Source organism: Cryptococcus neoformans, assembly GCF_000091045.1.
Source record: "Cryptococcus neoformans var. neoformans JEC21 chromosome 3 sequence".
Taxonomy (NCBI): Eukaryota; Fungi; Basidiomycota; class Tremellomycetes; order Tremellales; family Cryptococcaceae; genus Cryptococcus; species Cryptococcus deneoformans.
This window is the reverse complement of record NC_006685.1, coordinates 542,104-566,890: the sequence shown is the minus strand read 5'-3', so window position 1 is coordinate 566,890 and position 24,787 is coordinate 542,104. Positions and strand designations below refer to the sequence as shown.

At 46.7% G+C, this 24,787-nt stretch overlaps 8 protein-coding genes across 8 annotated transcripts; 3 read left to right on the top strand and 5 right to left on the bottom strand.

Moving 5' to 3' along the window:
• Positions 1-319: 319 nt before the first annotated feature.
• On the bottom strand, positions 320-6,199 carry CNC02020 (hypothetical protein). Its single transcript, XM_024656716.1, has 6 exons — positions 6,010-6,199; positions 5,775-5,957; positions 3,390-5,724; positions 1,436-3,339; positions 1,110-1,386; positions 320-1,061 (listed from the first exon to the last, which is right to left on the bottom strand). Exons 1-6 carry the CDS (start codon positions 6,024-6,026, stop codon positions 558-560), a joined length of 5,220 nt encoding a protein of 1,739 aa, XP_024512371.1. The 5' UTR covers positions 6,027-6,199; the 3' UTR covers positions 320-557.
• A 94-nt stretch (positions 6,200-6,293) lies between these two features.
• On the bottom strand, positions 6,294-7,570 carry CNC02010 (exosome complex exonuclease rrp45, putative). Its single transcript, XM_569460.2, has 6 exons — positions 7,379-7,570; positions 7,199-7,318; positions 7,044-7,146; positions 6,857-6,994; positions 6,725-6,804; positions 6,294-6,676 (listed from the first exon to the last, which is right to left on the bottom strand). The coding sequence occupies exons 1-6, from the start codon at positions 7,540-7,542 to the stop codon at positions 6,436-6,438; spliced, it is 846 nt and encodes a 281-aa protein (XP_569460.1). The 5' UTR covers positions 7,543-7,570; the 3' UTR covers positions 6,294-6,435.
• Positions 7,571-7,756: 186 nt separating this feature from the next.
• Positions 7,757-9,727, top strand: CNC02000 (NEDD8 activating enzyme, putative). The gene is made up of 11 exons (XM_569457.2): positions 7,757-7,926; positions 7,974-8,061; positions 8,110-8,185; positions 8,233-8,313; positions 8,380-8,549; positions 8,600-8,658; positions 8,702-8,819; positions 8,869-9,033; positions 9,089-9,156; positions 9,204-9,355; positions 9,410-9,727. Exons 1-11 carry the CDS (start codon positions 7,810-7,812, stop codon positions 9,600-9,602), a joined length of 1,287 nt encoding a protein of 428 aa, XP_569457.1. The 5' UTR covers positions 7,757-7,809; the 3' UTR covers positions 9,603-9,727.
• A 1,815-nt stretch (positions 9,728-11,542) lies between these two features.
• On the top strand, positions 11,543-13,487 carry CNC01995 (hypothetical protein). The gene is made up of 4 exons (XM_024658929.1): positions 11,543-11,930; positions 12,010-12,330; positions 12,384-12,933; positions 12,988-13,487. The coding sequence occupies exons 1-3, from the start codon at positions 11,763-11,765 to the stop codon at positions 12,888-12,890; spliced, it is 996 nt and encodes a 331-aa protein (XP_024514268.1). The 5' UTR covers positions 11,543-11,762; the 3' UTR covers positions 12,891-12,933; positions 12,988-13,487.
• Positions 13,488-13,517: 30 nt separating this feature from the next.
• Positions 13,518-16,847, bottom strand: CNC01990 (conserved hypothetical protein). Its single transcript, XM_024656715.1, has 22 exons — positions 16,727-16,847; positions 16,627-16,669; positions 16,235-16,565; positions 16,175-16,178; positions 16,012-16,117; positions 15,930-15,951; positions 15,796-15,815; positions 15,701-15,748; positions 15,576-15,649; positions 15,466-15,502; positions 15,324-15,408; positions 15,187-15,264; positions 14,926-15,119; positions 14,802-14,866; positions 14,668-14,743; positions 14,502-14,616; positions 14,375-14,451; positions 14,255-14,323; positions 14,147-14,182; positions 14,008-14,088; positions 13,772-13,951; positions 13,518-13,712 (listed from the first exon to the last, which is right to left on the bottom strand). The coding sequence occupies exons 3-21, from the start codon at positions 16,482-16,484 to the stop codon at positions 13,784-13,786; spliced, it is 1,605 nt and encodes a 534-aa protein (XP_024512369.1). The 5' UTR covers positions 16,485-16,565; positions 16,627-16,669; positions 16,727-16,847; the 3' UTR covers positions 13,518-13,712; positions 13,772-13,783.
• A 144-nt stretch (positions 16,848-16,991) lies between these two features.
• CNC01980 (hypothetical protein) lies at positions 16,992-18,194 on the top strand. The gene is made up of 4 exons (XM_024656714.1): positions 16,992-17,205; positions 17,262-17,735; positions 17,809-17,896; positions 17,953-18,194. The coding sequence occupies exons 2-4, from the start codon at positions 17,335-17,337 to the stop codon at positions 18,055-18,057; spliced, it is 594 nt and encodes a 197-aa protein (XP_024512368.1). The 5' UTR covers positions 16,992-17,205; positions 17,262-17,334; the 3' UTR covers positions 18,058-18,194.
• Positions 18,195-18,311: 117 nt separating this feature from the next.
• CNC01970 (ATP-dependent peptidase, putative) lies at positions 18,312-21,547 on the bottom strand. The gene is made up of 11 exons (XM_569450.2): positions 21,360-21,547; positions 20,407-21,300; positions 20,145-20,346; positions 19,837-20,088; positions 19,568-19,786; positions 19,387-19,519; positions 19,272-19,333; positions 19,072-19,223; positions 18,918-19,021; positions 18,797-18,863; positions 18,312-18,738 (listed from the first exon to the last, which is right to left on the bottom strand). Exons 1-11 carry the CDS (start codon positions 21,465-21,467, stop codon positions 18,583-18,585), a joined length of 2,349 nt encoding a protein of 782 aa, XP_569450.1. The 5' UTR covers positions 21,468-21,547; the 3' UTR covers positions 18,312-18,582.
• Positions 21,548-22,228: 681 nt separating this feature from the next.
• CNC01960 (conserved hypothetical protein) lies at positions 22,229-24,355 on the bottom strand. Its single transcript, XM_569448.2, has 8 exons — positions 24,186-24,355; positions 23,987-24,128; positions 23,746-23,920; positions 23,568-23,688; positions 23,420-23,508; positions 23,180-23,374; positions 22,883-23,126; positions 22,229-22,807 (listed from the first exon to the last, which is right to left on the bottom strand). The coding sequence occupies exons 1-8, from the start codon at positions 24,246-24,248 to the stop codon at positions 22,256-22,258; spliced, it is 1,581 nt and encodes a 526-aa protein (XP_569448.1). The 5' UTR covers positions 24,249-24,355; the 3' UTR covers positions 22,229-22,255.
• Positions 24,356-24,787: the final 432 nt, after the last annotated feature.

Below are 24,787 nucleotides of genomic sequence, written 5' to 3'. Positions count from 1 at the left end.
AGGACTTCCGAACCGAGCCAGATATTGAGTCGTTGAACCAGCCGAAGCCAGCACAAGGCAAGGTCTTCCCCTTATGGACCATGCGTCGCCGTGCTATGGGCGAAGACCTTACCTTCCCGGTCGCAAAGTGAAGGCGACTAATCGAGAGGCGACAAGGTAAGTATGAAATACCATGCTGCTCAACGTAGGGGGTTTTCCACCTCGGCGGAACAAGATTGTTTTTACATAATCGTATGTGTATCATAGTCATTAACTTGGGCTTAATAATTACGGGATCAAATTTTCTCTTATGGACTAACTAATACATGACATAGGAGACGGATACACTTGTACGCCGAGTTCACTGGGTGGACCCTTTAACACTAAATCAAAAGCTTGCATTGGCGGAAAAGACATATAGATACAGCAAGCATCATGAATTTGACGGAAGCAGTAGATATCGTATTGAATCATTATTATACACATGAGATCGTCATATCACACTGTAATTTCTACATCCCATACAGCGATATCAATCGATACAGGTCGCTGGTTGGAGGGGTTTCTTTCGCCTATGATCATCTTCTTCCATCGGGCTTAGCATTCCGCATCCGATCCATCAACTCCTGTAGCCTATATTCTAAAGACTTGCCCTGCACATGAGAGGAATTCGCAAAATGTCTTGATGAAGGGTCATGTGTCTCGCAGTTTGTAAAGGAATTGGTATTACTCGACCGGCCTATTTGATGACCCACATGGTGCTTCAGCGATGTTTCTTCTTCTATATTTATTTCGCTAGCAGGATGGTAGGATCTTGGACTTCGAGGATGAATGCGTTGTGAAAAGGGTATTCTGCGGGGTGGAGGGGCTGGGGATGGGGCGTCTTCAAATTGAGAGTTACTCGATGGCGATCCGGGTGTACGGTGTTGCTCGATATTGAATGGAGTATGGTGAAAAGGCCTGTCAGTGTCGACCGAAGAATCGTGAGACGAAATGATGTCTATGCGGCCACGAGACGCTTCGAGGTCGCGTGAAAGATGATCAATGAGATCGGCAACATCATGAGATGACGTGAAGTAGACCTAAACACGTTAACTAGGAATTACATTGGCCAACTGGACTTTGCTTACATCTGTTGGTGGTCTGGGTTTGATAATTGACTTTCGGTTAGCGATGTGTCGAACATTAAGTGGAGCTATATTAGCCCCGGACGGTCTGCTCATCGATTCAGTCTCTGTAAAATAGTCATGTTTTTCACCGAAGACAGAGACTTTGTTTGCTGAATAATTTGAAGATGATTGCGAAAGTCTGTGGCCGAAAGGACCGTCGTTTTCATCAACAGAAGCGGCTACTGAAGTGCGCAAAGCGTCAACCACAGACCATACTACTTGGCCATCTGCATACTCGCTACGATGGATCAGTATCCAAAATGCCCATGAATTCTCTGGTTACATACCAAATCTCTACCGCTTGCGCAGGCCCATTTTGGATCGTTTCAATTATCCTACTATCTCTATCAAGAGGAGGACTTTTGAGAAGCATCTCTTCCCCTCCATTCCGGTCGTCCCCGTACATGTCAATCAGCGAGCCGGCAGTGGATGAGCGTTCAGACATGCCAGAGAGAGACCTTCTAGACAATGTCATAGAAGCAAGGCTCCGTCGCTTAGTTGAATCGTCTGCACGGTGCGCCGGATTGCGGTAAACGAAGCCGAAGTTCTGATCCTCATGTGCAATGTTTTCATGCTTTTGGGAAGGACTAGCATTGGAACCAAATCCCGTTTGATGTGCCGGTGGACTATTTGACACTAGTTCGCGATCTTCTTTCGAAAGATTGAGAGGTTTACGTCGAATTGACAGTTTTCGTTGACTCGGTTGTCTACCAACATTTGACGAACTGGGAGAACCGGGAGTAACGTCCGAAGACATTTGAAAAGCTGAAGGTGTTAAACCGTCAGGAAAAATCATCGTACGTCTCAATACGACCTTGTCATGCAAAGGCCTAGATACGGAGACGGGCGTCACGACTTCTTTCTGAGGAGGCTCCGGAGTGCGCATTCGAATTGGCAGCTCCCTCGCCTTCTTCGAGAGAGAGCGAAATAGACCCTCCTTCTTCTGTTTGGCGATGGCCTTCTCCGCTTGCCATATAGGCGTTGGAGACCGCTGCCTCGCGGACGAGGATGGTGATATTTTCAAAACGGGCTCTGAGTTTGGTAAAGCAGAGTCTTTGCTTGCAATGGTGTCAGAGTCATTCAACATTTCCTTTTGGACTAATATGGCCTTCAGCTGATCCTCCTTCAGACCCAACTGACGACCTGCCTGGAGGAAATTGAGTATAGCAGTGTCTTGAGTTGGGGATTGCGTCCGCTCGGATAGCTGATCAAGGGGAGCGTCGCCGTGTACGGTTGTATTTGGGGGTGTAATGACCCGTGTCGGTACTTGTGAAATAGTCATTGCCGGACAAGTTTTCTGGTCAGCGTTCGAGCCCTCTCGTTGATCTATCCGTCGCGGGAATTGGAAGGATTTGAGATCAGGAGGAGCTGAAGAGAGGGAGATTGCAGTGTTAGCCTCCTGGCGAAGTTGAATTGGAGCTCCCAGAGTTCTTGACACCGATTGAGAATTGGATCGTTGCAACCGGGCTACTGGAGCGGGCTGCGGGATCGAATTCGGGTCTGTGGAACCCGAATTCGCTGCTGACATAGGATGCACAGGCTTGAACGCCTCGGAACTTGATACAGACGGCCCCTTCTTCATAAGCTTCTTCCACTTCTGACTCATCTTACTGCCTGATCCGCTCATCTTCTCCAGCGATTTCTCTAAAATTGAATCCACAGCCGAAGGGTGATCTGGGGGAGTAAGGGGGTGAGTGGGGACCTTAGCGGTGGAGGAAAGGAGCTTGGGACTGGAGATGACCATGGCCGCCCCGCGTTTGGTGTTCTTACGTTCAAGCCGAGCGCCCTGTATGGAGGGATTACGATTGAGGGCAGCAGTCGCAGCAGCAATCCTTGTGCGGAAGTCCTTTTCCTTTTCAGTTTCTAGACTTTCTGTAGTATTATCGATTACATTGCCACGCATACGCGTTGCAGATGAGAAAGATTCGGCGTTAGGAACTTCTTGAGTAGGAGGAGCTGGAAGGGGCTGCGGAGGCATGTCAAGTACTGGTCGTTGAGGCGCACAAGGTATGGTATCGGCTATTTGCGAAGCCATCGATGACGACGACTCCATTGCTGAAGTTACAGGGATTATACCGTTCATTGTCATTGGATTTGTAGTCCGCGCATCGACTGCGGGTGGGCCTTCTACATTGAGACGGGGTGACTGTTGCTTCAAGCTGCAATACTGCTTAGGTATTGTTGGCGTGTCCTACACGGATTTTCAGTAATTTGAAGGATTGTAAAATTCAATATACATACAGAAATCAGAGGACTAAATCCCAGACCCATTGCTTCTCTCTCTCTTCTAGCCTTTGTAACCAATTCTTCCTGCAAAAGCATCAACTCTTCCACCCCCAGCCCCGTAATCTTTTCAAGCAGTAGTTCTGGTTTCTCAGGCCAATCAGATATGTCATCAGTTTCCGAATCCACTCGGACAAAATCGTTGCCATCAAAGATGTCTATCCACTGAGGGACGTCCTGCTTAGGATCAAAGACTGAATCGAGGGAGTCGCATGACAAACGTTGTAAAGGAATTGGAGAGAAAAAACCGGCGCCCTCAGCGGTCTCATCATCCGTTCTTAAGGCATCCAGAGAAAATATCGCTGTTTCAACGACATCTCGCGCTTGTGACTTGTGACCGTTTTGGAAAGATTCCTCTTCATCGATAGATGTTTTTGGGTCGTACCACGAAGCTCCCAGGCTATGTCGATTAATAGCTTCTTTCAGCTCTAGTGTTGATCCCGCATCATTTTCTTCCTCCTTGAGATGTTCGCGAGATCGTGTTTTTTGCTCCTCCTCGTGCTCATACTCCTCTTCCTCCACAATCTCCCTTTGCAAAAACGGGTGGGCTTCGCTCGAGAAATTTAATCCTCGACCAGATTCAGTTTCTCCTAAAGTAATGGTACCAGCCCGGCGACGGGTAACCGAAGATTGGTCAGAGTCCCCACCGATAGGCAGAGAAGCTTGGTTGACACTATAAGATCTCGACAGCGAGGTCGCTTTCGCGAGGGAAATGGGGTAGTGTAGAAGCGGTGATGGGCTAGTATTGGTGCTTTGCGTGGCGTCAGAATATGCAGCCGAGGACCTCAATGTATTGGGAGGGGATTGGCTATCAGGTGTCACTGATCTTGAATTCAGCAGTATATCAAAATGTGGCTGGCCGTTGGGTGTCGCTGCTCTCGAGGACAAAGAACCCTCCCCATGGTGCGTTGGTCTGATAGGCCTAGGTTGCCCAGGGACATAAGCAGGGTTATGAAGTACTAGGGATGGCGTCGGTGTAGACGCCGCCGAAGCGTTGGATAAGATACTGTTAGCTTTGACAGGTTGGAGGCGAGTAGGAGTCAAAGTTGATTCGGGAACCGGTGGAATATCTTCATTAACAACGGCGCGAAGATTGTGAGACCGAGGAGATGAAGGCAGGCGAGAGGGAGAAGCTGAATCAGTATTGGTAAGCGTATTCGCGCTCCTTCCTGTGAATGTGCTATTTGTCGGCGACGTTTTGAATGGGAAGACCGAAGAAGTTGCAGAACGCGACCCTTCGGAAAACACATCAGATGGTCTTCGGGGCCTTTCTCCGCGCATTTCATCTTGATTTCCAGACAAATTCTTCTGACTTTCTCCACTGGCCAACACCTCTTCTTCATCACCTGCTGTATGTTCACATTCTTTGTGGATATTGTTTTCCATAATATTCCCACCTCGTTTTAATTGTCCTCCAATCTCTTCAAGAGCCATTGATATTCGTTTGATCTGGGCCGGCGTTAATTCCGATAATAGAGACTTGCTATATCTTTGTCGCGGCTGACCTGCGAAATTCGACAATTCTGGGGACCCGAGATCAGGTCTGAGAGTATTGATAATTGGTGTCGCATGAGAATGGGGGCCGACTACAGATGATAAAGAGGCCATTGTTGACTCGGACCGCATAGAGCTGTCTGGGATGCGAGACTGTGGCTTTAGATCATGGTCGGTTGCAGTCTTCATCAATGTCGTTGTTGGCACATCACCTTTGTCTCCTTGTTCTTTCTTCCCTCGCGATTTACCTGATGTATATTTAAGATCATTCGTTCCGCCTTGCTCTGGCGCTCTTCGCAGATACGCATTCTCTCTAAGACCCATGCTACCGCCCATTCCAGATTCTAATTCTTTACTTTTGAGACTTCCTAATGTGGGTTGTTCAGGGCTTGAGGCGACGCCAAATGTCTTGAATGATGAGAATGAGTTGGACGTGGGCGGTGGGGAAGATATGAGCGGACTACTTCCAGGATGTAAGGGTGATGATTGACCATCGTCGGAGACATTAATCGAGGGACTGGGGGCAGAAGTCTCAATAAAGGGAGAAACTGGATTGGGGATTATGTCTGCTTTTGAGTTAGGTGTGCGAATTCTGTCGTCATCACAGTTTGATTTTGGCGGCATGCGATACCATTCATTTCTTTCGCTAGCTCTGAGCTCTGCAAAAAGAAGCTCTTCTTCTTCTTCCGTCAATGCTGGACCGTGTATTCTGGCACGCTGTGAAGCAAGAAGTGTACGAATAGAGTCTTCCGGGGCTGTTGCAAGAGGCGGGAGAAGAACTGAGAACCTTTGTGACAGTCTAAGTTTCTAGTCAGCACGCAGTACTTTCAATCCAGTCAAAGGACGAACGAAGGTAATATAAGACTGTTCCTTATGTCCACATCCAGACTAGGTGCGACGCCCGGTACTCTCTTTTCTCCATAAACATCTTTCGAGCCGTCATCACCTGAGGATTCCGACAGCGCTGCAGATTGTTTGCTTTTGCGTTTGCTAGAATTGAGTAGCTTTTCAGATGTCCTGGAGGATTTTTTCCTGATGTAACAGTTAATAAAGCACCTAATGAAATTATGGAACTAAACCTTACCTGAAGAGACGGTCCATCTTCTTCTCGAAGCTTGAAGTGAGAAATGAAGGGCGCTATGCCGTAAACGGGTGCCCGGTTCAGTTGTGAAGGAGAGTAAGCGGCGAAGCGACGGCGTTGGCGATATGAGCGGCAAAAACAATGGATATCTTGAACAAGGCAGCAAAATCAGGAGGATGAAATGTATTGGATAGCGGGAATTCAAAAGTAACGGCGCACAGTCCCGCGACAACAAACATGAATGAATGATCTTCTTTTTGGCGCGGCGCCGGATCGCCGCAACACGCAACACGCAACAGCCAGTCGCCGCCTTAGCACAACTGGGCGCCCGACAATTAAATGCATGTCCCGGGCTATAGGTGGTAAAGGTATACAGATGCAGGGTATCTTTGGATGTAATGGTCGCTATACTATTTGGATGCTGGATGCCTAACGTACTTCAACAACTCTGCTCGTACGGTCCTTTTCTAGCTCTTCCTCCAAATGCCTCACTAATTCTCTGACCTTATCAACACCGACTTTGACGACGCCCATAATTTCTTCGGCGCCGAGAGGGGCCCCGCCAGCTTTTGAAAGGACGCAGATCTCTCGCTGTGCGTTAAGCGTAAGGGTTAATGTGCCCGAGCAAAGCATCATTTCGACGTGGGAGGGGTCAAGGATTGGAGGGAGACTTGCAAGCCGTCAGATAAGGACAGGAGAATGAAGTGAGAATTCTTACTTTTCAAAGTAGGCAAACGTGAGACATAGGGGTGTATGGTGGATGGCCAATGGCACAGGAGCTCGCTCCTCTGGTGAGTGCTGTTACACATCAGTTTCATTGGGTCACATTGGGCTGCCACTCAGTACCAACTATGATGACCTCGTCGCCAATAACTTCTACATCCGGTTTTCTGAAATGTTTCAACGCTGCCATGCCTGCAAGAGCGGCACAGTCAAGGAGATTGCCTGAATCCGAGAGAAAGTGCAAAGTGAGGCGCAGTTGCCAAACCTAAGCCTAGTCAGAAATAAAATCTAATAGTCATGCGATTAGCCTTTACCTTTTCGCCTGCAAGAATGCACAAGGCTTCTCTGTCAATGGCTTCAGTACGTCGGATACTCTTCTCTAGAAGTCTCCCAATCATGACTTCATCGTCACCGGGTCTACCAGGAAAATTTAGCAGATATTTCATTAGACCAATGCATGCTAACATACCTTCCGTTTTCATAAACACTGCTAGCCATAGGTCCGATTTCAGAGTTGATCAATAGAAATCCTTCATAGGGTCTGTCATCTCGCGGTTTGACAATTGTCGCCGACACTTGAGCAAGTATACTGAACGCACGAATTAATCCAGCACAAATTTTTGCCATATTGTCGGGCGTAGCCACTTACGCTGTCTTCCCCAAGCGACACTCCACACAGCCAAGCTCATCTCCAAAAATGTAATGGACGTCCCGCATCTGAAGGGGTAGCCTGCCGTCAAGCCTTTTCCCCTCGGCCAAGGCGGCGAGGAGAAACTCGTTCTGGACTGATGGTGGGTCTATCTCTCTAACCATAGTGAAGGTTGTTGTCTACGGTGTTTAGATGTCTACGGATGGGTCATTACACTTCGTTACCGGTACTTGAGATGTATGCCGAGGCCCTGTCAATGAAGAATAAAATTTACGTAAGACAATCTTTCGGCCTTGTCCGCTGATGGGACTACGTACTACTACTTCTTGACGACAATGTTGTCACCATGTCAGATGGAACATGTCCGTCCAGTACAACAAAATACTGTTCCGCCACGATTCGTCCGTTGTGCGCGATTTTTGACACTCACCATGACAGCAGCTCACATACAGTCCTATCACTCAGATCCAACCCGCTATGCTGCCGTGGACAATCTTCTTCACAGGAAAGGCCCGTGGACAGACGAGAGATTCCAGGGTGGTACCGAGGTATGTCATCCTTGTTCTTCCTCACTTCACGGCTTATCGTATTTCAGACAGCAAACTTTCTCAGGACAAAGGCAAAAATTTTGGTAATCGGTGCGGGGGGCCTTGGATGTGAAATACTTCAGAACCTTGCGTTGTGTGAGCAGCGTTATTCCTTTAATTCTTCTTAAGCTCATATTCACCGAGCGGGCTTCAATGATATTCATGTGATTGATATGGACACGATTGACATTTCCAATCTAAACAGACAGTTTCTTTTCAGGCATGTATATTCTGTGATGTCTCACAGCTGAACTAATATAATCGCAGGGAAGCCGACGTTGGCAAGTCCAAAGCTCTCGTGGCAGCCGAATTCGTGATGAAACGAGTGCCCGGTTGCACCGTCACCCCGTGGGTCTCTCATGCTTAGATTTACTCTGATGGATCATGGATCATGGATCACTGACATCTTCCAAGCTACCATGGAAGGATTCAGGACCACCCTACATCCTTCTACTCCACTTTCGATGTCATAGTTGCCGGTCTTGACTCCATCTCTGCTCGCCGATGGATCAATGCAACGTTGGTACAGATGGCACAGGAGGATGAAGAGAATATAAAGCCATTGGTTGATGGCGGTACAGAAGGTAATGCTGCCTGTTTGACTTAGCGGTTGCCTGGAGCTGACAACTGATAGGGTTCAAGGGCCAGGCTCGTGTTATTTTGCCCACAATCACGTCGTGCTATGAATGCTCAGTGCGTGTAACGATATTCGGAAGTTCTCGCCTGACCAGTACAGATTGATATGCTTACCCCTCCAACTGCTTTCCCCATATGTACTATCGCTAACACACCCCGTCTTCCCGAACACTGCATCGAATGGGCAAGCGTGCTGGAATGGCCCAAGGTCTTTAGAGGTTTGTTCAGAAGTAATATTTGCTGGCTGCCGCTAAACGTCGTACGCAGACAAGAAGCTCGACACAGACGATCCGGAACATATTGAGTGGCTTTATAAACAGGCTGCGGCCAGAGCCGGACAGTTCAACATCGAAGGTGTTACTTGGGCACTTACCCAAGGCGTCGTGAAGAACATCATTCCAGCGATTGCTAGTACCAATGCCATCATAGCTGGTGAGTAGGAATGTCACATCTCTATTGATATGGACCAAGCCTCACTTTATGACAGCTTCATGTTGTAATGAAGCCTTCAAGATTGCGACTGCAAGCGCACCTTATCTTAACAACTACATGATGGTACGTCTTGTTTTATTAACTGAATGTGGCTGAACTATTTCGTAAAGTATGTCGGTAATGAATCTGTTTATACCTATACATTTGAGCATGAGCAGCGACCAGACTGCCCTGTATGTGGCGGAGAGTCCCTCGTGGCTGAGGTCAAAAGGGACTGGACATTGCAACAACTTATTGAATCTCTCTCCCAGCGTCAAGATTTGTAGGTTCTTCGGGCCGGTGATCTTCCTGTTTGTGCTGACAAACTTGGCCGAAGGCAAGTATCTCGTCCTTCTTTATCATTCTCTTCCGGAAAAGCTCTGTTCTGGCCAAGTCCGCCCGATGTTTACGAAGCTACCAAGGCCAACCTCGAATTGCTGTTGAGTGATTTGGTGCAGGACAATGATGCGATCGTGCTTGTGGACCCAGCATTACCTGTAAGCGCTTCGGTAACTGTAAAGTTTGTATAGTACTTGGTCATTTAGCATTGAAGCTGTAATGTGCATAAGATCGACGCATAATTAGATTTCAGAGCGTTTCAAAATTAATTATGTGTTTGTCTATCGTTCAAAGGCATGTCTGATAAGTATATAAATTTCATTTTTAATTTTACTACTTATGTTTTTGTTTTTGTCACCTTTTTTGTGTGGACAGATTAAAACGGCTGAATTAACAGTACCAATCAGGACCAATCTAAATTATATCATTCCAACTTGATAAAAGTATCATTACCAACTTTCGACTTCATTTCTTTAGCTCCTCCTGAGTTTTCTCTTCCATCAACTCTCCTTTATTGACAGCTAAGGACATTGATTAGTTGTTGGCAGCGGCTCCGGCTCCGGCAACGATGACGTAGTGTGAGAGACCGGGGTCCTCCGTAATGGGCAAGGAGGATGATGAACAACTCTTATCTTTCAAGTTGGGCAGCACTGCGTATCTGACCATGCGAAGGCGACGGGTTTCTTACCATGACGCGTTGTTTAATATGATTCATTCTCCTATGTCGTCTGTATGGAGCGATCGCCGGAGGTGGCGAAAATTTTGAGATGGGCATGTGCGGAGGAGTGCATGTTGGGAGGCAAAAGAGTGAAGCTTAGAATTTAACGACTCCTTTGTTGACCTTATGGCAAAAAGCTCTGCGTCTTGCCATACTACGGCCACTGGTACCAAGAACCCGTTCTCTTCAGTGTCTCTAAGGTTCACACGAAGGAGCACTTCGTTTCGTTGAATTTGAGCACATTAAAATGCTAAGAAGAATTTGACTTCATCTAGTGCTTTGTCTCCTGGAGAAAGGATGGAGACGCCGTCCACCTAGCTGCTTTCCGGGGGCAGGTTCCAGGTGAAAGGAGTTCGGTTTGGGACGTAGGAGGGCAGAAGAAGAAGGGTCTCCCTGGCGAACCTCCTGCGAGGAGATTAGAACATGCCCATCACAGTTCAGCGTCGAGGGGGTTGCTGAAGACCACTTTATTATTTACTATGGTTTTCGGGGCGTTGGTGGCCATCACGATTGCTGTTTCTCTCCTGTCGATTTGGTTGAAGGCAATAGATGCGTCTGGGGAGGATTGGTGGTCGTGATTAATCGTCCAATGAGCTCTCCAGAGCTCTTTCGAATACATTGACGATTGGCTCAATTCCGCTTGCCGACATAAATAACTCCCATTTGAAAAGAGAGGAGGAATTCCCGCTTGAAGGTGACCTTAAGGATGACCTTAGCGCGGACTCTGGTATATGAGGCTGCCCACGGCGATAGAATGTACTGAGCCGTCCGGTGTGTGGGAGGGGAAGAGCTTTGAAGCTAAGAGGATTTCTTTGCCGGGAAGGGTGTTGTCAATGGCGCAGCTCATTCCGTTGAGGAATTTGCAGGACTTGTCATTCTTGCAAGCCGCTTTCATGAGGCGGGGAGTTTGGCCAGATATGCCGGGCGCGGTGTTTGCGCTATGTTTGCTGACCATTTCGCAGGAGAAAGTCGTGAGTCGTGAGTGAGTAATGGGATTATCTGACGTCTGGGAGCATTGGGGAGGTTGAGTGGATCAGGTCCTGTATGGTACTTGTTGCGAAGCTGGCGAAGTGCTTCTGAGAAATGGCTGACAACCCTCTAATCGCCTATCAGGATTCTAGCTGCTGCCCCAATTTTCCCATTCTCAATCTTCTTAATGGCTTGATCGTTCCCGGGCAACCTGCGTCTAGTTATATAGAGTATATGTAAGTAGTATTAATATAATGATGCTACATTTTATGTACAGATCATTGGGCATTTGCCAGCAGCAGCACCAATAACTAAACGACGGAAACCTGCGGGATAACCTGCGTCATCGGGCGGGTGCCGACGGGGGAAGAAATGAGGCGCTGCGACTAAAATAAATAAAATAAGAGGAATGGAAGAGCTAGAACGGCAGGCAGTCTGCCATCGTCGTGCGTAAATCCATCCTTCGTTGTCGGTTGTCACATTTTATCTCTATTCGCATACACTAAGTTTGTATATTCCGTACCCCCGCTATCGCCATTCCCACAATCACAGGACATCATCACGCGAGAGGCCCCATCAAAGATATTACATCTACAGCGGCCTCCTGTATCGGGCCGCATTATCCTCTCCCGATTAGCCAAGCGTCTATCAGCAATTCATCACCATGAGTTCTTCCACATCTATTTCTTCAACTTCCTCATCCTCCCAATCTGCGTTATTTCCTACCAGTGCCACATCATCCTACTCGGCCCTGTTTCCCACAAGTACAGCATCCACAAATTCAGGAGACGGCGATGGGGACAAGAATAGCACGAATGTTTATTACCTTGTCGTGAGTCCGCAATGTGTGTCTGGCTGTTCAGTGGTGCATCTTGCTGACGAAGGCACGCTGCAATGAATTAATCGCTTAGTTCCTCGGCGTTCTAGTTGTCCTAATGCTCATAGCATTGTGCTTGGCCGTTCGAGCTATGCGCATGCGCCGCCGTTACCGTCGGGCAACGCGTGTGGCTCTTGCGAGAGGCGAGACTGTACCAGATACGATACGGGAAGACTTCTGGGGCTTAGGGGGACTAGCAGGGTGGACATCGGATGGTTGGGATCGGTTTGGGGCCGTCAGGCCAGGAGAACAAGCGAAAAAGGAGAAAAAGTGGGACAAGATGCCGGTATTGGTGGAAGCCGAAGCTATGAAGGAGGCGAAACTTGGTACAGGCGACCTATGGGACGAAATCAGAGTAGGTCAAGGCCAAATGCTGATTGTGGCAAGAGACTGACCTTTTGTCCTCAGCCATTGACCGTGCAATCTGCGCGACTGCTACATGAGCTGCCGTCCTTCACTGATTCTCTAGCAAACTTTCAGTCTCGCCATCCAACGCAAGATGTCCCTCCACGTTTACGCCAACCAACACTGTTCAGCCGAAATCGCAACACATTATTCAGCGACACAACAGTGCCGTCTAGGCGGGCAAGAAAAAAGCCAGAAGATTTAGAATTAAATCGGACTATCGAAGCAGGGGAAGCGCTGAGGATCGCTGTCGTTGTTCAGATGCCAACATTTAGCGTCGATGGGCAGCGCTATAGACAAGGCGATAATGACGAGGAAGTCGCATGGGAAAGCGGAATGGAGCTAGGTCTGTGGGAAGGGGTCGTGGAACCCCACTGTAATGCTGGACGGCATTCGCCAGATCCCGGTCAATCCTTTCAAAATGGAACTGAAGAGGAGGAGTGGAGAGGGCTAGCAAGAAGAAGATCTGAAGAATCTTATGAGGATGGCGATATTGCCCTCTACCGATAGAGAACTGTAGCGATTATTGGATTACGATGTAATGGTATTGTAGGTATCAATCTTAGTCATACTAATTGTGTAACTGACAAATGCTGAGTTTAGGTAGATTGCCACTCTATAGAATTCCTTTCCTATAAATACTGTTTCAGGTTGCAACGACATCATTGTCAATGGGTTGGACTTGTCTAGGATATCAGAGACCTCGTTCATCCGTTACTCTCCGTTGATGATCAGTTGTGTCACTTCTTGTGTCGCAGTTATGCTGCAATTACCATTATGCGCGCCAATTATGCCGCCTGCTATTCTAATCAATGGAAACTGAGCACTAACGTATATGCTTGTCCTCCCCCTGCATCCCTTGTCACCTATGAGTATTTCGTTATTCATCTCGTCTTGTGCTGGGAAGATCACAGAGTTTCTTCGGCCTAGAAACAGGTCAGCCAGATGATGGATCATTAATCACTAGAGTACTCTCAGTTGCCCAACAGTACAGTATAGAGCATCTTTCATTAATATGCACCACAAGCATGTGGCAGGGAATGGTTGGTGGCCTAACAACCGATTTTAAATTACCGCTGTAGGAATTGTTGGTGATGTATACGAGCTATTATGACCGTTACATATGTGAAAACAAGCTGATGTAAGATTGTAAACGATTTTAGCTATTACTGATCTATTGGCAGCTCCTTTCAACTAAACGGTTTTCGGGCGAGTAATAATACATTCTGGCTGGATATCCAAACTTTTCCTCCGCTGTCGCAAATGTGCCACTAAGTTGACATAGAAGTTCGATAGATGGTACTTCATTGTTATTGTTCCGTATTTTATAATCTACAAGCAGGAACCAAAAAGTCACCTCAGCAATTGATAACGGGAGAAATGGTACTTACACATAATTTGAGTTATACAAGGTACCTGAATCCTCTCTGCATGCGCATTGCGTCTTGTACAGTTGTACTCTCCAAAGCAGCCGCCCGCTCAAGAGTATCTCCATGTTCATCAAAAGCTCTCTCACCTTCCTCGAGGCGCTTATTGGCGCGCATGAGAATGATTCGGAACCACATATTGAGCTGTTAAACCATCAGTCCCCTTGACTCAATTGAGGGTTGGGAAGACTTGAAATCACCAGAATAGTGGCCCCAAACATAGACAGAACTATACCATAGGACTTGGCGTAGCTAGGCCCGAACTTGGTGGGCCAAATGTACTGAAAAGATCGTAAGAGACCACCATTTTCTAAGGCCGACAGGAGAGGCATTGCTTACACTGCCAACAATGTTACCAACTTGCGACATAGCATTCTATAGACCATTAACTTCTTGCACTTTCCTAAAATGAATTCTATATGGAGCCAATTTACAATGGTCACTTACCATGAATGCAAGCGCCACAGCCCTTTTGGCTGGCGGTCGAGGAAAAGAACTACTCATCCATGTGTACATCTACTCTCATAGGTCAGATGACGACCAAGGATGATACATCCTTGCACTGACTATGATGTAACCTGCATAAGACCCCGCCTGCAGGAATAAGGCTACATAGCGACCTGCTTTTTTCTCGGGAGGCACAGCTATTTTTTTTTCAGTGACAGCCATTCACCGGTCTTTCATTTCAGCTCACCTATGGAGATAATAAACCCCACAATTCCCATCAGTAAAGGCCAAGTCGAATGCCAGAACTTCTCGTTGGTGCGATCAGAGTGAGTTGAATTAGCAAGAGCGAGAAGGCACGAGAACTGGGCCATAGGAATTCAGCAGAGGTAAGATCGTGAGGTTAGTTAACCTACAATCCAAGGAGGGGCTGCAAGGAGCAGAGTTTCTGTTGTGCCATAGCCGAGAGTCTTCGTTAAAGTGGGAAAATAGCTAGATCAAGACGGCAATTAGAGATAACTTAGGAGGCATCAACAATACCTTTACTGACATGTTAAACGATAAGCCAGTGACACAGGTAGTCAGACTGCCCATGAGAATATAGATTTTCCAATCCTAGAAATCTGTTAGGCGTAACTCCAGGGCAAATATCGTTTCCAATCAGCTTCACGCACAGTTATAGCCATGATAAATCCTGTATGCCATTTCTCGTCCTTTGAGTCCTGGTCTATTTCCCCGACGTCTTCCAGCATTCTCAGCTGTGCGACCTTAAGCTCTTCTTCGGTGAATCCACGCTTGCTATTATGAGGGAAATCAGGAAGCATTATCATGGCAATCAGAGCAAAGAACATGGTGAGAGCTCCTTCGACTATTGAGGCATAACGACAATTAGCATCGATGGCTTCAGTGCGTTGTAGTAATTTAGACAAACTTACTGTAAAAAAGCCAACGCCAAGCCGCGTGCCCCAATTTACCATCCATATTGGCCAACACACCGGCAGCAATCAAAGAGCCTGGTACCCAGCATCAGCAAGTCAGCTGCCTGGCTGCTAAAAGTGGGCGAAATATATACCGAAAGCATTGGAAATTAGGTTTCCACAGTATAGAAGAGTGTACCGAAGACTGATTTCATCTTTTCGATACCATTTGCTCAGAATCTAGAGACGATGGTATCAAACGATGAGATCTGCATCCATGACAGGAGTCGTGCTTACAAATAGCGCGCCAGGTAAAAAGGCTGCTTCTACTACACTGAGTTACAGTAAGTCGTGTACAAAGTCAGTTTGAGTGTTGCGAAGATATACAAAAAAGCAGATCTACTTACCCCAGGAAAAGCCGGGTAAGGAGAACGCCTACGTAGTTGTGGCAAACACCTGTGAGGACGCTAATCATCCCCCACTGACGCCCAATCGTCAGCTTTGTGATACTTCGGACGCTTCTTTGGCTCACTATAAGCATCGCGATAGGGAGATAGATAGATGGCCGGCCGATATGATTCTGTCACTGTTCATCAGCACATTTCAAACTGTTAATAAATAACGCACCAGAAGCATATTTGACGGGACTAGCCAAAGAAAAAACATAGGCAGTCAGCACTTTATTGGTTTGCCCTCACATATAATCTTGAATCTCAAAACCCCAGAGCTCATTCAACTTTCAGGTGGAAACCTTTGCTTACCTTGGAATAGAATATATCCTACCTGTTCACCAATGTTCATTTTTAGCTATCACGTATGTATGTGCTTTTTATTAATACCCACATAAAGGATCGAAAGGATTGTAGGAAATCGTTGGCCGGTAAGATTGAGGTCTTCTTCAAACCCCTTCAACCTTGCAGCGGCAGCATTATTTCTGTCGATATAGTTGCTACAGTAACACAAAAGTGTAAGCCTAAATTGCTGGTTTTAATGGACTGTAGCCCACAGAACTGATACAATAGTACGTTATTATCAGCTATTAATACGTAACGAAGTATGTACGCACTGTATATCACAATGAGGATGCTGAATCTTAAATCCAGCTTCAATTTCAATCTCTTCTCGATTCTTTTTCTTGCTTCAGTACCGGGAGCAAGACCATCGTCATGCAATCCAGCAACCTTTAAAGCCATCGACGATGGAGCTTGAGCTTCGCCGACTGATTCGTGAAATTCAGACTGCCCAGTCTCCTTAAGCTGCTGCTCATAACTAAGGGCTACAGGCGCCGCCCCGTAACCTGAGCTGCTCTTTTCCATAATACCTTGGTTTATTTGTGTTGCGTTCTGATGAAGAGAATGAAAAAATTGCGGAGCTGGTCAAATGACACCTTATGAAACCTTAGTTTATATAGTCAATATTTTCTATAAAATCAAGTGACCAAAGGAATAAAGCACGTACATACGAAAGATCTACCGCGTGCGTGACGTATGGCACATTGTACCTCATTTATTGTTGACTCGTCAGCGATTCCAGCTGCTGCGATGCATACGTTTCTCACTGTTGGACCATCATATGTTAATATTTATGCCAAGGGTATCTATTCTGTAAATGGAAAAATGGAGCCGCTTGCGACTTGTGGAAGGCGAGAGGATAAGAGGCCAAATGACGATGAAATTTGTTGATGCTATTTAGGTGATCTACTAAGATAACATGTTGACATGACGTAATAATCGCGGTGAGATCTGCATAGATTATATAAAGGCTGTGGAGGAGAGGGTCGGCAGCAGGAATGCGGGAGGCGGATGTAATTGACAAATTAATGTTAATTATCCTTATTGCTCCAGTTTATTTGCCGGAGCTTTGACCCACCCGCCCTTTCGGACGAGAGCTTGACAGGAAAGGATGGTCGTTGCACTTCAGTCGCCACTCAGACTTACCATCACTCGCTCTTCAAATATGCCGCGAAACTGATCGGCTACTGATTGAGGCATGAAAGGAAAACTTTCCTAGTGACGAGCCATTGAAGGCCATCCAAATGTATTTATGACGCCCACCCATCATGAATCTACCGCATCGGTAATAATAAACTACAGGTCACAGGTTCACTACTGCCTACTACGTACAGCCCTTAAAGCCGACAATCCCACCACGTTTATTGTCTGAAAAATGTCCAACTCTCCCGTCGACCCTCCTGCTCCAGGTGCTTTTGCTTCTGTCAATCATTCAACGAGACCTGCGATCTCTGATTGTTCACAAGATGTTGACACTACAGACAACTCCCCTCGGCTTCCTTGCTATGATCTCCCAGCCAGCCCTCCCCTTGCCTACTCACCTGTTAGTATTGAGGCCACAGAACCAACATGTCCTCCATCCTACCACAATCAACAGTCAGCACAAGAGTTCCCTCGATATGACATGGGCCTGTTCTCACCGATCGAATTCCCAATAATGACTGAGGATCTGCCCACCTATTCGAAAATGAATACAGAGGAGCCAAACACTTTGGCAAAGGTCCTTTGGAAGTGGGGCTTCTTGTGTCCGCTGCTCTGGTTCATTGGAATGACTATGTAAGTCAAGCTGCACCTCATCTTCAAGCTGGTGCAGGGACGATACTGACGCGTCACATTTCACTTGTTTAAGTATGTGGATTCCCTTAAAGTCCACTGAGGAGGAGCATGGCCCTGAAAAGGCTCAAAAACTGGAAGAAATGATTGTTATTCTTCGAAAGGTGAGTTGCTCATTGATAGTATGGGACAATTGGATACTACTGACCTGTGTTTATAGACCGAGTTGAAATACGCGAAGAAATGCGCCTGGGCATTCAGCGGCTTATCAATTACGTTAATAGTTCTGATAGTCGTCGTTATTGCCTGGTCAACAACCAGATGATCCTTTCGTTGATTAGAGGGTTAATCATGAATAATATTCGGGAGAGATTGCTGGACATTAGACAAGGGGTTGGGTGTATAATTATCAGAGTGAACGGAATGGTTAACTTAATCATAAATTGTCAACCGACATAAGGTCACAAACCTTCAAAGGGACGCATATGTTAATAATCAAGTTTGTCATCTTTATCTCAGCCGCTGAGGTAAACCTTGCAGAATGATGGGACAGAGTAGAAAATTACATAGTTGGCACAGCAACAACAGACAAGATTAATGAGCCTTACGAGGTGCGTATATCAAGATTATCTGATATCTGATAGGCAGCAAAGTTTTTGTCTTTCTTAAGTTGCCGTCGACTCTTTGCTATCCCCTATTACTGCACGGGGATGTCGATCATCGTTCAGACATTGAATATAAGGACATAGAAGAAGATCCAGAACCAATAACTCGGCTCCAAACAACAAGGAGTTAGCATCCGCTCCTTGACGTCTATTCTGTGACCGATGCATAGTGATCTTCTTAGAAGCTAAATGCCGTCAACAATGGGACCCTTCCCACTCTTTTCACCTTGACCTTTTAAACTTTCCCCTTCAGTTGTTGGTCTGCTTAATCGCTTCCCCTCTAGCACCTGCTTCACTTCATCCAACGATAAAGTCTCGTACTCAATGAGTGCATCAGCCAGCTGCGACAATCATCGTTAATTCTATTTTCCGATATTGATTCAATCAAGCAGTACTCACTCGATGTAACTCATTCTCGTGCGTCTTGAGAAGATTCTCCGTTCTGGTCATACTTTGATCAAGGAAACTAAAAGCCAACTTAGCCATCAAAATGATCATCATAGGAGCCATTGCTGCATACCTCCGAATTTCACTTTCGATCTCGTCTTTCTTCTTACTTGAAAGATAGACAGATTCTTCATCCCCATGAGCAACTAATCCAACTTTGTCACTGAAACCGTAATTCTAGATAGGGTCAATCTGATGGACGCTGGAATATCAAAGAAATGACGCACCCGAATCATCCTAGTAGCAACATCTGTTGCACGTTGAAGGTCGCTTGAGCATCCACTTGTCACGTTGTCATGTCCGAATATCATTTCCTCAGCAGCACGGCCACCAAGGGCAACGTCAATCATAGCGTTGAATTCGCGACGGGTATATGAATCTGCTAGATCATAAGCGATGACACCCATTGCAATGGCGAAAGTCTCACCCTTGTCTTGTTCGGGTAGCTGAAAAGTAATGCCAAGAGCTTGACCTCTGGGCATAATAGTACTTGATTATGTATTAGCAGCGTACCATTTGTCACGAACCCAGAAACCGCTTACACCTTATGTAGAGGCATGGCCCCCGGAGTATGTAGAGCAACAAGAGCGTGACCACCTTCGTGATAAGCAGTTGCTCGCTTGGACTCCTCTGTCACATAATGAGATTTCCTTTCAGCTCCCATCAAAATACGGTCTGTGACTTATATTAGCCCCACACTCGTCAGTCACCCAGTTTCCTTACCTTTAGCCCATTCGAAATGCTTCAATTGAACGCTGTTCGATCCATCCCTGGAAGCCTTGACAGCCGCCTGGTTGACTAGGTTCTGTAAATCTGCACCGCTCATACCAGGGCAGCCTCGTGCAATGACACTAGGGTCAACGTCCACATCGTATTGCACTTCGGACATATGATGCTTGAGAATTTCTATACGCCCGCGGACGTCAGGAAGACCGACCACAACTGATCGCATATAAGTAAGCTAAGAGTTACTAGAGAGGCGCCACACTGACCATGTCTATCAAAACGACCAGGACGGGTAAGAGCTTTGTCGAGAGATTCAGGGAAGTTGGTAGCCGCGATGATGATAACACCTTCCGCCTGTTCAAAGCCGTCGAGTTCCACAAGTAGCTGATTCAAAGTTTGTTTCATGTAGTGTTGATCTTTGGCGCTTCGTTTGGAGCCAATAGCGTCGAGCTCATCAATAAAAATGATGGCGGGAGCTTTCTTTCTAGCGGCAGCGAACAGCTCCCTGACACGTTTGGCTGCGGTCAATCAGATCAGCAGCCGCTGCCTCATGAAGTGTTGCGGCCAAACTTACCTCCGACACCAACAAACATTTCGTCAAAACTTGAACCAGAGGCGAACAAAAACGGAACTTCCGCCTCACCTGCTACAGCACGAGCAAGCATAGTCTTACCAGTACCAGGAGGGCCAGTCAGAAGGACTCCTTTTGGAAGCTTGCCCCCAAGAGCCGAGAACTTCTCCGGATTCTTGAGAAATTCGACAATTTCCTCCAATTCCTAAGGACCCAGCGACATTAGCCATATTGTATAAGCTAGTCATGGGAGGTTGAAAATTACTGCTTTAGCTTCTTCCACCCCATGGACATCACTGAATTTGACTATTTTGCCCTCTTCTGGTTCAAACTCGACAGGACCAGGGCCTGCCTTCAGTAGCCCAGTGTTCTCTATCACCATCGACATGACCGTGAGAATAATAAACCCCCAAAGCAGGAATCCAGCCACCCAACGCAAAGCGCGCCAGGCATTCATCTGCGGAGTAGGGGGGGCCATTTGTACGTATATCGGATTTAGCGGAGAACCTGCGCCAGGATGAGACTGAGAGGTAGAAGCATTCGAAGCATTTGCTAGGGAAGTCGGTGACACCGCCCGGCTTAGCAAAGACGACGTCAATGAAGGACCTGGAGAACTGACAGAAGGCGTTGAGGTTGACGAATTGTTTGCTGATACAGAGGATGGTGTAGGATTAGATACCAGAGGCGCAGACGAGGAAGACCCGCCATTAGCACCTATGGATGCCAGCAGCTGATCTCTTCTCCTGACCTTAGTCACTATATCACCCAACCTGCCTGATCTCGCCAATGCATCCATGAATATGGCCCATGCTTCATCATTCCTCAGAAGAGCCTGACTTCCAGATGTATCCTCGGCAAGAGCCATTCCTTCGTAGTACGCCACCAAACCGGCGAATTCTCCTCCTTCGGAAAGCTGGCGTAAAAATTCAAGCTGGGCATCCGGATCCTCTTTATTTGCATGAGCCTTGATCTCCAGTTCCGCAACTCGAGCTTGGAAAGGAGTTAAAGGTTGATCGACATCTGTTTGGGTTTCTGATGGTTTCGCGGTGGTAGACCGAGAACTGAAAATGCCATTCCAGGAGGTAGAACTGTGGAGGCCTCGAAAAGAAATGCAAGGTCGCGAGACCATTTGCGACGTTTTCCTCGGGATCCGCATTTCCTGCAAAGCCGGTTATTCCATCAGCGTCCATGTTGCGTGATATGCATCGGATTGCTCACCTTAAGATTTGACGGACTTCGCGCACAGTATTTTTGACATCTTAAACTGGCTGCCCTGGAAGACACAAACAGGTCCAACCCTGCCACCTGCACAGACCTAGAAAGCATTATTTGGAGAGCCCCTTTTGACACCTCTTTGCTGTTCTGTTGACAATACAATGTTCTAGTTTGAAATGAAGGACGGACGAGCTTCCTTCGCAAAAAAAGTAGAAGCGCAGAGCCCCGCCCACCCGCCGACCATGATAATCCATGAATAATGACTGACTGATTAATAATAATTTTAATTTTTAAGCTCGATGAGATCACTCGCAAACTCGCATCGTCGCACTTGGAGAAGAATCAATTACATAATCCTAGTCTAATGAGGTCTTTATGAGAATTAAATGAGATTATGACAATTATGAGGATAAGTTTAAGATAATCATGTTATGTAATCTCTCGAATCGGAGTTGTGGCCTCCTGGTTTGAGATGCGCGTTGAGCACGCATGTCGGCACCTGCAAAGGGCATGCAACTCCTGCAGTGAGTCGATAACATCGGCCCTCTCTACAAATCAACCACCCACCTACACCTTTTTCTACAGGCAATGAATTGGAAAGTTGATGCCAAAAATCCCGGTCCTACGTACCCCTGAATGTTGAGTGTTGAGACATTCAAGCGGCAAACAAGTGCAATCACCCCCCTTTTCCATCAGTTTCTTATCGCCGAGTACGCCTTCTCCTTCACTCAGCTTCCGTAGTGAATTTCCCCCCCGGAAGGGTCGTAACTACTGAAGTCAATCATCAGGATCTTGTCGCGAGATGATCTTCAGCTACTTCTCAAAGCCTGTACCAAGTATCATCCCGGCCATAGCCCATAAGCCCAACAAAAACTTTTATAGGAAAAAGTTACATGTGATCACCACCCACTATCCTTTCCAACTACGTACTTATCACTGCTCTTCCATTTATGCCCCTTCTGCTTACCCAACTTCACACTTGTTTTTCCCGCATTGGCTTTCCTCTCCGTCTGATGTCTCTCTCTCTCTACTTGTTTTGCAATGGCACTCCTTGCTCCCCCCTTTTTTTCGAATTCCTTCACCGGTAATCTGGTATGATGACGAGGTTGATTACGCATTGAAGGTGTGTATGTTGTGAAGTCTGTCTGAGCAACACCTGTAGAATCATCGGAATCATCTGAGTCATCATCAGATGCGAAGTCCGTAAGGGAGTGTTCCGAATAAGGGCCGGCATCTTCGTCGCTGACATCGTTACCCAAGGCGCGATGAAGGCGGAGTGCTTCCAGATGAGCCGCCACAGCAGCTTCGTCAGAAAGCTCTTCTTCATCATTGCCTTGAACGTGTGATGATAATGCCTCTGCCTCCTCCTCCTCCTTTTTGTCCTCGTCTTCTTCTTCTTCTTCTTCCTCTTCACTCTCACTAGCGGGAATATCTTGCACTTCAATCATATACTGTTGAAAATAAGTTATCATCTATCACAGCCATAGTACAAGAGCCAAAAAATATCGTTTTAATTGAACACTCACGTCCTCAAGCTCGCGTTGCAACGCGCGCCCGAAGCCACTGGCCTCCACTTCCAAATCAATCCTCACACGATTTTGAACCATCGCAAGATCTGTTAGACCGTCGCTTACTTCCTCTTGTACGGCATTCTCAGCATTTCCAGCTTCGATTTCCAAAACATTCTTCCAGGTTGGCCAAGAAGTAGCTTCATATCTGAAACGCCTTCTGAAGAAACGACGAATACAATTCACGTCGCGATTGAAAAAACTATTAATGGCGTTAGAGACACCCATTTTGACATATCAAGACAAGATGCTTACTACTCCGCATTCTCATGTCTAGTGCTGACCATTTGAGGGAAGTCAATCACGATGGGCTCTCCAGTCTTCCTCAAAAGCATGATGTTGAACTCATTGAAGTCTCCATGAATTAAGCCAGCATGAGCTAGACGGACAATAAGCTCCATCAATTTAGAATATAAATCCGCGGGATCCTCCACAGCTTCGACAGACCGCCTAATAACAAGTATGAGCTCACTGAATTGGCTTTAAATAACTTACAATGGGTAGCCATCAACCAGAGACATGACAACGCAATGACGGGCCTGATCGATGGGGACTGGTACAGGAAAACCATGTTGATAAAGTGCCTATAATCCTTCTGGTGAGCATATGACTATACAATCTCCTTCCGAATATTCCGCCTTACTTTCATAAAAGCGAACTCTTTCTGAGCTGATAGTCTGCTCATATACATCCAAGAAGCACTCTTTCGCTTCCCAAGGTAGTCTCGTTTGCTCTTTATAGCCCTGAAACTGATTCTTCCCAACCTGTTGCAAACGTCATGAGACTCGATCCAAATACCCTGCGTCTATCTGTTGACTGACCTATGCATCTTCAATACTCTCTTTTCACCATGCTCATCTGCGACGACGTAAATATCGCTTTCTTTGCCGACACCAATCCTGGTCCCAACTGAATGAACACTTGGTGGCTTTCTGCGAGAGAAGGTTCTCAAGGCAAGATAATCCAGACCACCATAAGTCAACCTGAATCCATCATCTATTCCACATCCGACAAACTTGGGAGTCAGCACTGAACAACAATATAAGAGCCCGGCTTACGTACATTTGACATTCTGTACTCTAGCTACCAGGTTACGTTTTGCAAGGTCGCCTAAGGCTTTCTTGACGTTTCCCCCACGAATCTGGGACAATTCGGCAGCAAGCTGGGAGGGAACTACTTCGTGATTTTTAGAGCCCATCTCAACCTGCGGCACTATCAGCCCTTTCCCTTTCCAGGGTCGAAAGGTAGGTCAATGACTTACAGCAGTGAGAACGCGAAACTCATCCGCAGAAATATACCTTAGGTCGGTGGCGTCTAATTTCATCGTAGTTATTCTCAATGCACTGAAAGTCAAAAGTAATAGTAGTCAATACACGGATTATCGTGAGATAAACGTTAGTGCACTCTTAGAAACCTGGTGCTGGTGTGTTTTTATCATCAAGGAGCAACATCACAGTAATATTTCGCCGTGAAATCTGCAACAAGCTGACGAGAACGGAGATTATAATCCTCTCCGCTGATGTAGTTCATGCCTCGCTATCTGCCGGCAGCGGCCTCCTCTTCGTTCTACGTGACTATTACGTACTATCCCAAGAGGCAGGCAATTCCTGAGTGGGTGACATCAACCCCCCAATGTCTGACCACTCGCACGAGTCTGGTCCCACCACTTGAAATCTGGGGCACCCGGGCTGTTTCATTAGGTGTGCGGATCCTCGTTGTCTCCGGCGGGAGCTCCACGGTTTATTATTTGGTTCAATTTCGAAGACATTCTTGAAAATTGGGAAAACACTATTATCCTTGTGGCTTTGTGGTCGAGAAGGCTGTACCCTCCTCCTAAAGGCCTCCAAGAGCGGGAAAACTCCT

Excerpts from the sequence above, each read along its gene's own strand:
- CNC02010 (XM_569460.2), bottom strand. The coding sequence starts at position 7,542 with ATGGTTAGAGAGATAGACCCACCATCAGTCCAGAACGAGTTTCTCCTC. Across the intron at positions 7,319-7,378 it reads TGTCGCTTGGGGAAGACAGC|TATACTTGCTCAAGTGTCGG; the intron begins GTAAGTGGCTAC and ends TCGTGCGTTCAG. Across the intron at positions 6,805-6,856 it reads TTGGCGACGAGGTCATCATA|CACTCACCAGAGGAGCGAGC; the intron begins GTTGGTACTGAG and ends GATGTGTAACAG.
- CNC02020 (XM_024656716.1), bottom strand. Across the intron at positions 3,340-3,389 it reads GATTTAGTCCTCTGATTTCT|GACACGCCAACAATACCTAA; the intron begins GTATGTATATTG and ends AAATCCGTGTAG. Across the intron at positions 1,062-1,109 it reads AACCCAGACCACCAACAGAT|GTCTACTTCACGTCATCTCA; the intron begins GTAAGCAAAGTC and ends TAACGTGTTTAG.
- CNC01995 (XM_024658929.1), top strand. The coding sequence starts at position 11,763 with ATGAGTTCTTCCACATCTATTTCTTCAACTTCCTCATCCTCCCAATCT. Across the intron at positions 11,931-12,009 it reads CGAATGTTTATTACCTTGTC|TTCCTCGGCGTTCTAGTTGT; the intron begins GTGAGTCCGCAA and ends TTAATCGCTTAG. Across the intron at positions 12,331-12,383 it reads ACCTATGGGACGAAATCAGA|CCATTGACCGTGCAATCTGC; the intron begins GTAGGTCAAGGC and ends TTTTGTCCTCAG.
- CNC01990 (XM_024656715.1), bottom strand. The coding sequence starts at position 16,484 with ATGGAAAAGAGCAGCTCAGGTTACGGGGCGGCGCCTGTAGCCCTTAGT. Across the intron at positions 15,816-15,929 it reads AGGATATATTCTATTCCAAG|TCCCGTCAAATATGCTTCTG; the intron begins GTAAGCAAAGGT and ends TTCTTTGGCTAG. Across the intron at positions 15,265-15,323 it reads CCTAATTTCCAATGCTTTCG|GCTCTTTGATTGCTGCCGGT; the intron begins GTATATATTTCG and ends GCTGGGTACCAG.
- CNC01980 (XM_024656714.1), top strand. The coding sequence starts at position 17,335 with ATGTCCAACTCTCCCGTCGACCCTCCTGCTCCAGGTGCTTTTGCTTCT. Across the intron at positions 17,736-17,808 it reads TGGTTCATTGGAATGACTAT|TATGTGGATTCCCTTAAAGT; the intron begins GTAAGTCAAGCT and ends CACTTGTTTAAG. Across the intron at positions 17,897-17,952 it reads TGATTGTTATTCTTCGAAAG|ACCGAGTTGAAATACGCGAA; the intron begins GTGAGTTGCTCA and ends CTGTGTTTATAG.
- CNC01960 (XM_569448.2), bottom strand. The coding sequence starts at position 24,248 with ATGAAATTAGACGCCACCGACCTAAGGTATATTTCTGCGGATGAGTTT. Across the intron at positions 24,129-24,185 it reads AGTTTCGCGTTCTCACTGCT|GTTGAGATGGGCTCTAAAAA; the intron begins GTAAGTCATTGA and ends ATAGTGCCGCAG. Across the intron at positions 23,509-23,567 it reads AAGAGTTCGCTTTTATGAAA|GCACTTTATCAACATGGTTT; the intron begins GTAAGGCGGAAT and ends GAAGGATTATAG.
- CNC01970 (XM_569450.2), bottom strand. The coding sequence starts at position 21,467 with ATGCTTTCTAGGTCTGTGCAGGTGGCAGGGTTGGACCTGTTTGTGTCT. Across the intron at positions 19,224-19,271 it reads GCTACCCGAACAAGACAAGG|ATTCATATACCCGTCGCGAA; the intron begins GTGAGACTTTCG and ends ATGATCTAGCAG. Across the intron at positions 18,739-18,796 it reads ACGAGAATGAGTTACATCGA|CTGGCTGATGCACTCATTGA; the intron begins GTGAGTACTGCT and ends TGATTGTCGCAG.
- CNC02000 (XM_569457.2), top strand. The coding sequence starts at position 7,810 with ATGACAGCAGCTCACATACAGTCCTATCACTCAGATCCAACCCGCTAT. Across the intron at positions 7,927-7,973 it reads GATTCCAGGGTGGTACCGAG|ACAGCAAACTTTCTCAGGAC; the intron begins GTATGTCATCCT and ends ATCGTATTTCAG. Across the intron at positions 8,062-8,109 it reads ACTTCAGAACCTTGCGTTGT|CGGGCTTCAATGATATTCAT; the intron begins GTGAGCAGCGTT and ends ATATTCACCGAG.